This window comes from Hyla sarda, chromosome 12, assembly GCF_029499605.1.
Source record: "Hyla sarda isolate aHylSar1 chromosome 12, aHylSar1.hap1, whole genome shotgun sequence".
Taxonomy (NCBI): domain Eukaryota; kingdom Metazoa; phylum Chordata; class Amphibia; order Anura; family Hylidae; genus Hyla; species Hyla sarda.
The window spans coordinates 13,292,342-13,304,663 of NC_079200.1; the positions used below are offsets into that span (position 1 = coordinate 13,292,342).

The 12,322-nt window shown below is 44.2% G+C and overlaps 1 protein-coding gene across 1 annotated transcript; it reads left to right on the plus strand.

The window, feature by feature from the left end:
- Nucleotides 1-969: 969 nt before the first annotated feature.
- Nucleotides 970-1,893, plus strand: LOC130296926 (olfactory receptor 10A7-like; the record flags this gene model as incomplete). The annotated part of the gene is made up of 1 exon (XM_056548992.1): nucleotides 970-1,893. A coding segment is annotated over one exon (924 nt), but the record flags the coding sequence as incomplete, so codon positions are not given.
- Between the last annotated feature and the right edge of the window lie 10,429 nt (nucleotides 1,894-12,322).

Here is a 12,322-nt window from a genome sequence, read left to right on the forward strand (position 1 = left end):
GCCTTCTGCTTTCCTTTTAGATTACTTATCTATCTACCTGGCTGTCTACCTAGCTAGCTATCTTCCTAGATGGGTAACAACCTACCCAAAAACACACCATAATCAGATGGCTGTTCTGGGAAAAACTAGAAGAAGATGCAGCAGTAAACTTCATTCTCAGGGAAAAAGTTATCTACAAAGTGGCTACAGAGTTTTACATTTTCCGAAATCACTGTGTCTTCACTTTAGATGAATGTGGAAGTCTGTGATCTGCCTCACAGTGAAAATCATCGGTGTAAGCCGGCGCTCTCCTCGGGAGTAGCCGTTCGGCTCAGAGTGCAGGAGGAATCAGACCCGATTCGGGAATGATATTAGCAGGTACATTTTAGTGCACATACCAGAATAAAATAGAAATAAAAATAAAGGAAAGGATAAAAAGTGTTGGGACTACGCGTTTCGAGGGGCGAGACCCCCTCTTCGTCAGGTCCAATCTGACGATGAGGGGGTCCCGCCCCTCGAAACGCGTAGTCCCAACACTTTTTACCCTTTCCTTTATTTTTATTTCTATTTTATTCTGGTATGTGCAATAAAAATTTACCTGCTAATATCATTCCCGAATCGGGTCTGATTCCTCCTGCACTCCGAGCCGAACGGCTACTCCCGAGGAGAGCGCCGGCTTACACCGATAATTTTCACCGCGAGGCAGATCACAGACTTCCACACTTCCAAGACCGCCTAGGATTATCCCAGGACGGGGAAGGTGTCTCGGCAGCACTCCTAACCTCCGACCGACAGTGAATTCACATACGCTATATGGTGTTGTGCCCTCAGTACAACACCGAGAGGTGAGCAGGAATTTGTCTCCCCTCACAGTACACCTACGGTTGCTAGGAGTAATGGCACCTCGTTGCGCTTTCTCTGTTTTTTCTTTTTAGCCACTGTACACTTTAGATGAATATTACTTCTCTTTTACAGTTACAGATCTGATAATTGTCTACAATGAACCAAACAAGAGTCACAGAATTCGTTTTATTGGGTTTTGGAAATCTTTACAGCTTCAGCATTATATTCTTCATTCTGTTATTGATCATCTTTCTTTTTACTATTATTGGAAACCTTCTTATCATCATCCTAGTGTGCACCAATGCCCGGCTCCAGTCCCCCATGTATTTCTTCCTCTGTCATCTTTCCTTTTCTGACCTTATACTGTCCACCAGCATTGTACCCAACATGTTCGATGCTATTCTACTAGGAAGGAAAATAATGACTTATACCGCCTGCATTACACAGTTGTATTTCTACAGTTGTTCAATTGTTACGGAATGTCTTCTACTCTCAGAGATGTCCTATGACCGATACCTGGCCATCTGTAACCCTCTTAGATACTCTAGTATCATGGATTATAAGTTACGTGTTTGTCTTTCAGTATGGCCATGGTTGCTGGGTATTACTGTTAATCTTTCCGGAGTCCTGCCCGTTGCAAGTATAAATTTTTGCCATGACAATATCATTGACCATTTCTACTGTGAGGTCTCTCCGCTCCAGAAGCTTTCTTGCTCAGACACTTCTTATATAGACATGGAAGCATTTATTTTTTCAATGCCATTTTTTATTTTTCCATGTGGGGTTATCATTGTCACCTATGTGTATATCTTCCTCACCATATTAAAGATACCATCCACAACTGGCAAACAGAAAACCTTCTCTACCTGCAGTTCTCACCTTATTGTTGTGGGGACATTTTATGGGTCACTAACCATTAAATACATGATCCCATCTAAAGGACAGTCATTGCTTATTAATAAGATTGTATCCTTACTGCACACTGTGTTTACTCCCCTGTTTAACCCTATTATATACAGTCTCAGAAACAAAGACATAAAGATGGCTCTTAAAAAAGTTTCTCAAAAATAAAGAAAACTTTTGTTTAATTCCAAATTGTGTTGTCTTACAGTATAGTTTTCTAGCATCTGCTACTGAAATTATACACTTATTATTATGAGATGAGGGATTCTCCTGAGATTAGTTTTAGATTCTTTTTAAATTTGGATCCCAATTCAGTTCAGACATGATGTACCAAAGTAGGGACCCCTGTCAAAGACAAGTGTCACTACTCCTGTACAGTACACTGAGCAGTTGGGCCAAGTGAAGAGCGCCCAGCCCAGGGAATCTAATAAGTGGAATAAAGCATATAGCATCGCCACTTTCCTCTGGGCAACTCAGAGGACAGGAAATGTATCTGAAACAAATAAAAAAAAATTGGCGAAATTCTAATAATCAAAATCATTTTTTGCACAATTTGGACCAAATCCAATTTGCGCTGAAGGGATTTGCTCAACTCTATTTCTTACATTTTACTTTGTTAACACTTTTATTACAACTGTTTTGTACATATAATACTTTTTTTTTGTTCTCTGCCATAGTCAGTTGGTATACATATTCTTAGAAGATGTAACTTGGTCAAGCAGTCAAATAATAACTAACTATTTCAGGATAAACTTTTTGGAGGAGAAATTTAACCCCTTAAGGACCAGGCCATTTTACACCTTAAGGACCAGAGCGTTTTTTTGCAAATCTGACCACTGTCACTTTAAACATTAATAACTCTGGAATGCTTTTACTTATCATTCTGATTCCGAGAACGTTTTTTCGTGACATATTCTACTTTAACTTAGTGGTAAAATTTTATGGTAACTTGCATCCTTTCTTGGTGAAAAATCCCCAAATTTGATGAAAAAAATGAAAATTTTGCATTTTTCTAACTTTGAAGCTCTCTGCTTGTAAAGAAAATAGATATTCAAATATCCAATACAATATGTCTACTTTATGTTTGCATTATAAAATGTATGAGTTTTTACTTTTGGAAGACACCAGAGGGCTTCAAAGTTCAGCAGCAATTTCGAAAATTTTCACAAAATTTTCAAACTCACTATTTTTCAGGGACCAGTTCAGTTTTGAAGTGGATTTGAAGGGTCTTCATATTATAAATTCCCCATAAAAGACCCCATTATAAAAACTACACCCCCAATGTATTCAAAATGACATTCAGTAAGTGTATTAACCCTTTAATTGTTTCACAGGAATAGCAGCAAAGTGAAGGAGAAAATTCTAAATCTTCATTTTTTACACTCGCATGTTCTTGTAGACCCAATTTTTGAATTTTTGTAAGGGGTAAAAAGGAGAAAATTTTTACTTGTATTTGAAACTCAATTTCTCTCGAGTAAGGACATACCTCATATGTCTATGTTAATTGTTCAGCGGGCGCAGTAGAGGGCTCAGAAGGGAAGGAGCGACAAATGGTTTTTGGGGGGGCATGTCACCTTTAGGAAGCCCCTATGGTGCCAGGACAGCAAAAAAAAAACACATGGCATACCCTTTTGGAAACTAGACAACTTGGGGAACATAACAAGGGGTAAAGTGAACCTTAATACCCTACAGGTGTTTCACGACTTTTGCATATGTAAAAAAATATATATTTTTTTTACCTAACATGCTTGGTTTCCCAAAATTTTTACATTTTTAAAAAGGGTAATAGCAGAAAATACCCCCCAAAATTTGAAGCCCAATTTCTCCCGATTCAGAAAACACCCCATATGGGGGTGAAAAGTGCTCTGCTGGCGCACTACAGGTCTCAGAAGAGAAGGAGTCACATTTGGCTTTTTGAAAGCAAATTTTGCTCTGGGGGCATGCCGCATTTAGGAAGCCCCTATGGTGCCAGAACAGCAAAAAAAAAAAAACACATGGCATACCATTTTGGAAACTAGACCCCTCGGGGAACGTAACAAGGGGTAATGTGAATCTTAATACCCTACAGGTGTTTCACGACTTTTGCATATGTGAAAATTTTTTTTTTTTACCTAAAATGCTTGATTCCCCAAAATGTTTACATTTTTAAAAAGGGTAATAGCAGAAAATACCCCCCAAAATTTGAAGCCCAATTTCTCCCGATTCAGAAAACACCCCATATGGGGGTGAAAAGTGCTCTGCTGGTGCGCTACAGGTCTCAGAAGAGAAGGAGTCACATTTGGCTTTTTGAAAGCAAATTTTGCTCTGGGGGCATGCCGCATTTAGGAAGCCCCTATGGTGCCAGAACAGCAAAAAAAAACAAAAAAAACACATGGCATACCATTTTGGAAACTAGACCCCTCGGGGAACGTAACAAGGGGTAATGTGAATCTTAATACCCTACAGGTGTTTCACGACTTTTGCATATGTGAAAATTTTTTTTTTTTACCTAAAATGCTTGATTCCCCAAAATGTTTACATTTTTAAAAAGGGTAATAGCAGAAAATACCCCCCAAAATTTGAAGCCCAATTTCTCCCGATTCAGAAAACACCCCATATGGGGGTGAAAAGTGCTCTGCTGGTGCGCTACAGGTCTCAGAAGAGAAGGAGTCACATTTGGCTTTTTGAAAGCAAATTTTGCTCTGGGGGCATGCCGCATTTAGGAAGCCCCTATGGTGCCAGAACAGCAAAAAAAAACAAAAAAAACACATGGCATACCATTTTGGAAACTAGACCCCTCGGGGAACGTAAAAAGGGGTAATCTGAACCTTTATACCTGTTACGCCGAGCGCTCCGGGTCCCTGCTCCTCCCCGGAGCGCTCGCGGCATTCTCCTCTCTGCAGCGCCCCGGGAGCGCTGCACTGACATTCACGATGGGGATGCGATTCGCATAGCGGGACGCGCCCGCTCGCGAATCGCATCCCAAGCCACTTACCCGTCCCGGTCCCCGGCTGTCACGTCCTGGCGCGCGCGGCTCCGCTCTCTAGGGCGCGCGCGCGCCAGCTCTCTAAGTTTTAAAGGGCCAGTGCACCAATGAGTGGTGCCTGGCCCAATCAGTCTAATTAGCTTCCACCTGCTCCCTGTCCATATAACCTCACTTCCCCTTCACTTCCTTGCCGGATCTTGTTGCCTTGTGCCAGAGAAAGCGTTTAGTGTATGTCCATAGCCTGTGTTCCAGACCTTCTGCTGTTGCCCCTGACTACGACCCTTGCTGCCTTCCCTGACCTTCTGCTACGTCCGACCTTGCTCTTGCCTTGTCCTTTTGTACCGCGCCTATCTCAGCAGTCAGAGAGGTTGAGCCGTTGCCGGTGGATACGACCTGGCTGCTACCGCCGCTGCAAGACCATCCTGCTTTGCGGCGGGCTCTGGTGAATACCAGTAGCAACTTAGAACCGGTCTGCCGGCACGGTCCACGCCAATCCTTCTCTGACGCAGAGGATCCACCTCCAGCTTGCCGAATCATAACAATACCCCACATGTGTTTCACGACTTTTGTATATGTAAAAAAAAAATGTTTTTTTTTTACCTAAAATGCTTGTTTTCCCAAAATCTTTACATTTTTAAAAAGGGTAATAGCAGAAAGTACCCCCCAAAATTTGTAATACAATTTCTCCTGAGTACGGCGATACCCCATATGTGACCCTAAACTGTTGCCTTGAAATACGACAGGGCTCGAAAGTGAGAGCGCCATGAGCATTTGAGGCCTAAATTAGGGACTTGCATAGGGGTGGACATAGGGGTATTCTACGCCAGTGATTCCCAAACAGGGTGCCTCCAGCTGTTGTAAAACTCCCAGCATGCCTGGACAGTCAGTGGCTATCTGACAATACTGGGAGTAGTTGTTTTGCAACAGCTGGAGGCTCCGTTTTGGAAACAGTGGCGTACCAGACGTTTTTCATTTTTATTGGGGAGGGGGGCTGTGTAGGGGTATGTGTATATGTAGTGTTTTTCACTTTTTATTTTATTTTTGTGTTAGTGTAGTGTAGTGTTTTAAGGGTACAGTCGCACGGGCGGGGGTTCACAGTAGTTTCTCGCTGGCAGTTTGAGCTGCGGCAGAAAATTTGCTGCAGCTCAAACTTGCAGCCGGATACTTACTGTAAACCTTTGCCCATGTGAATGTACCCTGTACGTTCACATTGGGGGGAGAAACATCCAGCTGTTGCAAAAATACAACTCCCAGCATGTACGGTCTATCAGTGCATGCTGGGAGTTGTAGTTTTGCAACAGCTGGAGGCACACTGGTTGTGAAACACCGAGTTTGGTAACAAACTCAGTGTTTTGCAACCAGTGTGCCTTCAGCTGTTGCAAAAGCTACAACCCCCAGCATGTACGGACAGCGGAAGGGCATGCTGGGTCTTGTAGTTATGCAACAGCCGGAGGCATAATACTTTGGCTGGGGATGCTGGGGATTGTAGTTATGCAACAGCTGGAGACACACTGGTCTGCTACTTAACTCAGTGTGCCTTCAGCTGTTGCAAAACTACAACTCTCAGCAGTCACCGACAGCCAACGGGCATGCTGGGAGTTGTAGTTATGCAACCACCAGATGCACCACTACAACTCCCAGCATGCACTTTAGCTGATTGTGCAAGCTGGGAGTTGTAGTTATACAACAGCTGAAGGTACACTTTTCCATAGAAAAAATGTGCCTCCAACTGTTGCAAAACTACAAGTCCCAGCATGCCCATAAGGGAATGCTGGGAGTTGTGGCGGTCTGCCTCCTGCTGTTGCATAACTACAGCTCCCAGCATGCCCTTTTTGCAGGCTGGGAGCTGTTGCTAAGCAACAGCAGGAGGCTGTCACTCACCTCCTGCTGCTGCTCCGCCGCCGCGCAGGTCAGTCCCGCCGCCGCTCCTGGGGCCCCGATCCCAACAGGGACGCCGGGGATCGGGGTCCCCAGCACCCGGGGTCTTCTTCCCGCACCCGCTCACTTCCTCCGGAAGAGGGGCGGAGCGGGTTGCGGGAGTGACACCCGCAGCAGGCGCCCTGATTGGTCGGCTGGGAACCCGGCCGACAAATCAGGGCGATCGTGAGGTGGCACCAGTGCCACCTCACCCTTGCTGGCAATGGCTGTTCGGGTCCGTCTCCGATCAGCCAGTAATTCCGGGTCACCTGGTCACTGGAGACCCGATTGACCAGGAATCCGTCGCAGATCGCTGGACTGAATTGTCCAGCGATCTGCGGCAATCGCCGACATGGGGGGACATAAGGACCCCCCTGGGCGATATGCCGGGATGCCTGCAGAACGATTTCAGCAGGCATCCGGCACCGGCTCCGCTCCAGCTAGCGGCTGGGGCCGGAAATTCCCAGGGCGTATCCATACGCCCTGTGTCCTTAAGGACTTGGAAACAGGGGCGTATGGATACACCCTGTGTCCTTAAGGGGTTAATATAGAACAGACACTTGGTTCACTTTTATCTAAATTTCGAACACTGAATCAACCTTTGAGCTGTTATAAAATATAATTTTTTGGGAGAAAGGAAAAACGAGGAAACCACAAAAGAAAAAAGACGTCAAAAAACGCATCACAGTTAGAGCGGGAAGAAGTAACAGAAAGGAAAAAAATGAAAGAAGTTTTAGTGATTAATATATCTAATCAAAGTCTGACTCATACAGAAAAAAAGTTTGTTGAATAAAGGACTGAACTATGTACCTTCATTTGAAAATAAAATGTTTGATACAAAAGTGGAATTCTACAAATTCTGCCATAATATTAGAATGAAAATGTACCTGTTTGATGTCAATCGTGCAAATATAAACATACAAAGTGAAATACCAGGGGCACTACAAAAATCATCTACTTTGGATTATGTGAATGAAGCCTATTACAGGACGCTTCTACATATGTGCCTTTAAAGAATGATCCTACTAATGTTTTCAAAAAAGAGGTCGACAACTAAACATGTACATACAACAGAATGTCATAGATGGCATTATTACAGAAAAGCTTGCAAAATCTTTGATTTCTGAGTATCCATGAGTTTCTGTTTTGTATTTACTACCAAAGGTCCAGAAGGATCGCGATTGGCCACCAGGTCGCCCGATTGTGTCTGGATTGGGCTCCCTGTTGCAGCTGCTCGTGATCCTTATGGATAGCTATCTCCAAACTTAAATTAAACTGAAATTAAAAAGTTGCCAAGATGCTTAAAAGATATGGGGACTTTTTGTCTATATTGGAAGAATTAAAAACAGAAAACATTATATGTGCAGAGTTTATATTCGAATATCCTGCAAAATGAGGGCATGTCTTGTGTGAGAAATCTACTATCTAGAAATATCTCGTCAAGTAATCAGAAAATGTATTTCTTAATGCACTTGTTAAAATTTGTTTTGTGTAAAAACTATTTCAGGTTCGGTTAAGAATTTTTTCTCCAAGCCCACGGTACATTGATGGGCTCATCGGTGGCACCAAGTCTACCTAATGCTTTTATGACACAGTATGAAGAATCAGTGATATATGGAGACATGGGCATGGACAGGTCGTTCACATGGCTTCGCTATGTAGACGATGTGTTCATGCTCTGGACAGATAGTGAGGAAGCTCTATTGGAGTTTGTATCTACATTAAGTATTAAACATGATACAATTAAATTTACATTGAATTACCATACAACCACTATGCAATATTTGGATCATGGTTTTGAAACAAGTCTTTACTCTAAGTCGACGGAAGTTACATAAAAATAGCTTTCATGTCCCCACAACATTAAATGGACTACCACAAAGTCAATAATTAGAGCTAAAATAATTTGTAACACAGAGCTAGTTTATAAAAAAAAAATTAAGGAACATATTGTAAAAAAAAATTCTCAGAGAGAGGGTATACTAAAAACAAATTAGTGTGTAGGATTCTATTGTGGCACTTGTAGTCCACTGCAGGCATCCTCCATTGTATGCATTTTTATGCTGGGGATCGCCCCTAGCAACAGACTACAAGGGCAGGATCTGCTCCCCCAGTATATATGCCCAACTGCATTTGGGGTTGAGCACCTCCAGCCATTTGAGACCACGTTTTTTGTTGTTGTTTGTAAAAACAAATTAGACAAAGCAATAAAAGAAGTAGATGTAAAAACAAGAGAAACGCTACTAAAAAGGATCCAAAAAAAACCGCACTGAAAACCGCACTATGTATATGTCCATCTATGACAAACATTCTAGGTTAATAAAACGCACAGTAAATAAATATTGGAAAATATTGAGAGCGGATCCCAAATATGGAGGTTTGTTTAAAGAAAATCCTATGTTTGTATATAAAAAAAAGGTCCCTCTACCGGGAACAAACTAATTCGTAGTGATATATCAGTAAAAAAGAAATCTCAAGACAAACATTTTTAGCCTGTAAAAAAAAAGGAACCTTTCCATGCTCGGGATGCATTAATTGTAATGTGATTCTAGGAGGAGATAGCGTGAACCACCCAATGAAAGGAAGGAAGATAAAATTGAGAGGCTTTCATACATGCTTGAGCTGCAACATGATCTATATGCTGAAATGTCCGTGCGGTAAAGCATCGGACAAACTAGTAGAAATATTAAAACTAAAATAACGGAACATAAAAGTATGATTAGAAAATGTTGCATAAAAGATGGCAAAGCAGACTCTAAACATGAGAAACCTCTGTAACGTGTCATTTTTCTAAACATAATCATAATGTGACAGATCCTAGATGGTTGATTTTGGAAGAAATCCCGATGAATGTGAACAAGGACTTGAACAGACGCCGTTTATTGCAAAGGGAAGTTTTCTGGATAAACATGTTAGATACGATGTAGCCGAGAGGATTGAATGAATCATGCAATTTTATAGTTTTTCTATAGTGTATTTATTGTTTAATAATGCCTTTTACTTAAAGGGGTACTTCGGCGTTAAGATATCTTATCCCCTATCCAAAGGATAGGGGATAAGATGCCTGATGGCGGGGGACCCCCATGATCTTGCATGCAGCACCCAGTTATAATAAGTCCCCGGAGCATGTTCGCTTCGGCTCTGATGACTGGTGATCACGGGGGCCGGAGCATTGTGATGTCACGGCCCCGCCCATGTGTGACATCACGCTCCGCCCCTCAATGCAAGCCTATGGGAGGGGGCGTGACAGCTGTCACGCCCCCTCCCATAGGCTTGCATTGAGGGGGCGGAGCGTGACATCACACGGGGGCGGGGCTGTGACATCACAATGCTCCGGCCCCCGTGATCGACATTAATCAGAACATGCTCCGGGGACTGATTATAACGGGGTACTGCGTGCAAGATCATGGGGGTCCCCCACGATCAGGCATCTTATCCCCTATCCTTTGGAAAGGGGATAAGATGTCTTAGCGCCGGAGTACCCCTTTAACTTATGGTGTATTTATAAAATAAGTAAAGAAAAAAGAAAAAAAAGCGAAGGAAAATTTGTATTAACTATTTATATACCAGGATGTTTTGTAGAAGGTATTAAAGTCATCTCCAGGTGCTCACCTGTGCGCATGATTAAGGGGATCCTCCCCGAAACGTAGCATCAGGTTTGGCTGTGGATGTGGGTGCAATGGCTCCATACTCTGAATCAATTAAGCTTGTTTTAACACTTATGAAAAATATGCCATTTGAAAATAAATGAAGACGTTACGACTGATCTGTGAAATCCTCTTTTCAAATGATTGCATCCTCTGTTATACGTATATTACCCAGAGCAAGGTGGAGCTCTGAAGACAGGGTGACTGTTTGCTATTAAAGCATTTGTTAAAATATTATAGCCGTCTACTATTGTTTTGAGAAAACACTAATTGATTAAATATATTGCTATGCTCAATATTCATTTATTTTCAGGAATGATGGATTACCACAGTAAGACAACATTAATGATAACTGAATAGAGATGTTAACCTTTTTGTGACATATTACGTATATGTACATTATGTGCACCATCAGGGACTAGGGTGCAAGCTCAGGAACTGAGATTGCATCATAGACTTTGAGTGTTGGCTGCAATCAGCAGCTGGCACTCACCATTAATGACCAATATCAGGTTCTAAAACTCTCTTCTACCACTCTGCACGACAGTAACCTCACCCTTTACTCAGTTGCACCTTTCACACACATCAGAATTTGACCTATCAATAGACAGCCCTGGCACACTAACGTGACAAAGCAACTGAGGCGAGCCTCTATGGCTGCAGAGCTGTGTTAGAAAGAAACCTACTCCACAGATGACTTCACATTGGTTTGCCCAGGCCAAAGCCCTTCAAGACAGGAGACTAATGACGAAAGCCACCTTTGCAAGTTACATGGAGAACTGATCCGTCATGAGTTCAATGTGCATGGAGCACTGCGTCACAAAACCACGACAGGACTTGGGATCCCCCTCAAATTTTTCTGGAAGCGACAAATGGAGTTTGGTTCCGGAGAAGACTGCAGCAGCGGGAGGAGGAGTGTCACGATTCGGCTGGCTGGAGGTGGATCCTCTGTGCCAGAGAGGGATTGGCGTGGACCGTGTTGGTGGACCGGTTCTAAGTTGCTACTGGTATTCACCAGAGCCCGCCGCAAAGCGGGATGGTCTTGCAGCGGCGGTAGCAACCAGGTCGTATCCACCAGCAACGGCTCAACCTCTCTGACTGCTGAGATAAGCACGGTACAAGGGAGTAGACAAGAGCAAGGTCGGACGTAGCAGAAGGTCAGGGCAGGCAGCAAGGGTCGTAGTCAGGGGCAACGGCAGGAGGTCTGGAACACAGGCTAGGAACACACAAGGGAACGCTTTCACTGGCACAATGGCAACAAGATCCGGCGAGGGAGTGCAGGGGAAGTGAGGTATAAGTAGGGAGTGCACAGGTGATAACACTGATTAGGCCTGCTGCACCAATCAGTGGCGTAGTGGGCCTTTAAAATGCAGAGACCCGGCGCACGCGCGCCCTAAGGAGCGGGGCCGCGCGCGCCGGGACAACACAGACGGGGAACGGGTCAGGTACGGGAGCCGGGATGCGCATCGCGAGCGGGTGCCTCTCGCGTCGCGAATCGCATCCCGGCTGGGAGTGATATTGCAGCGCACCCGGTCAGCAGGTCCGGGGAGGAGCGGGGAACCGGAGCGCTCGGCATAACAAGGAGGCTGTGGCTGTGGCAGTTGCTACTGAGCAGAAAGCAACTGCTGCATCATGGCGGATAGCTGGTTAAGCTGCTGGGCCTGCTGGGCCAACTGCTGGGACTGGAGTGCCACAATAGGTGCAAGATCCAAGTTATCTGGCAGAGGAACCCCAGTTGGAACCATGGCCGGATCTTACTGTCGCGCACCTGGATGTAGGTTGTCACGGAGCTTGAAGTGGATCCTCCAACTGTGTGACTGATGACTCGGACTGTATCGGGGAGGGGAGTCTAAGGTGCCGCTGGTTTTCACCAGAGCCCACCGCAAGGCAGGATGGGCTTGCTGCGGCAGGCGACACCCAGGTCGCTACCCCCGACACGGCTCGATCACACAGGTAAACTGGGCAAGGCAAGGTACTGAAGGGTGAGGCAGAGGCGTAGTCAAACGTAGCAGAAGGTCAAGGCGGGCAGCAAAGGTTCGTAGTCAAAAAACGTAGCAGGAAGGTCTGG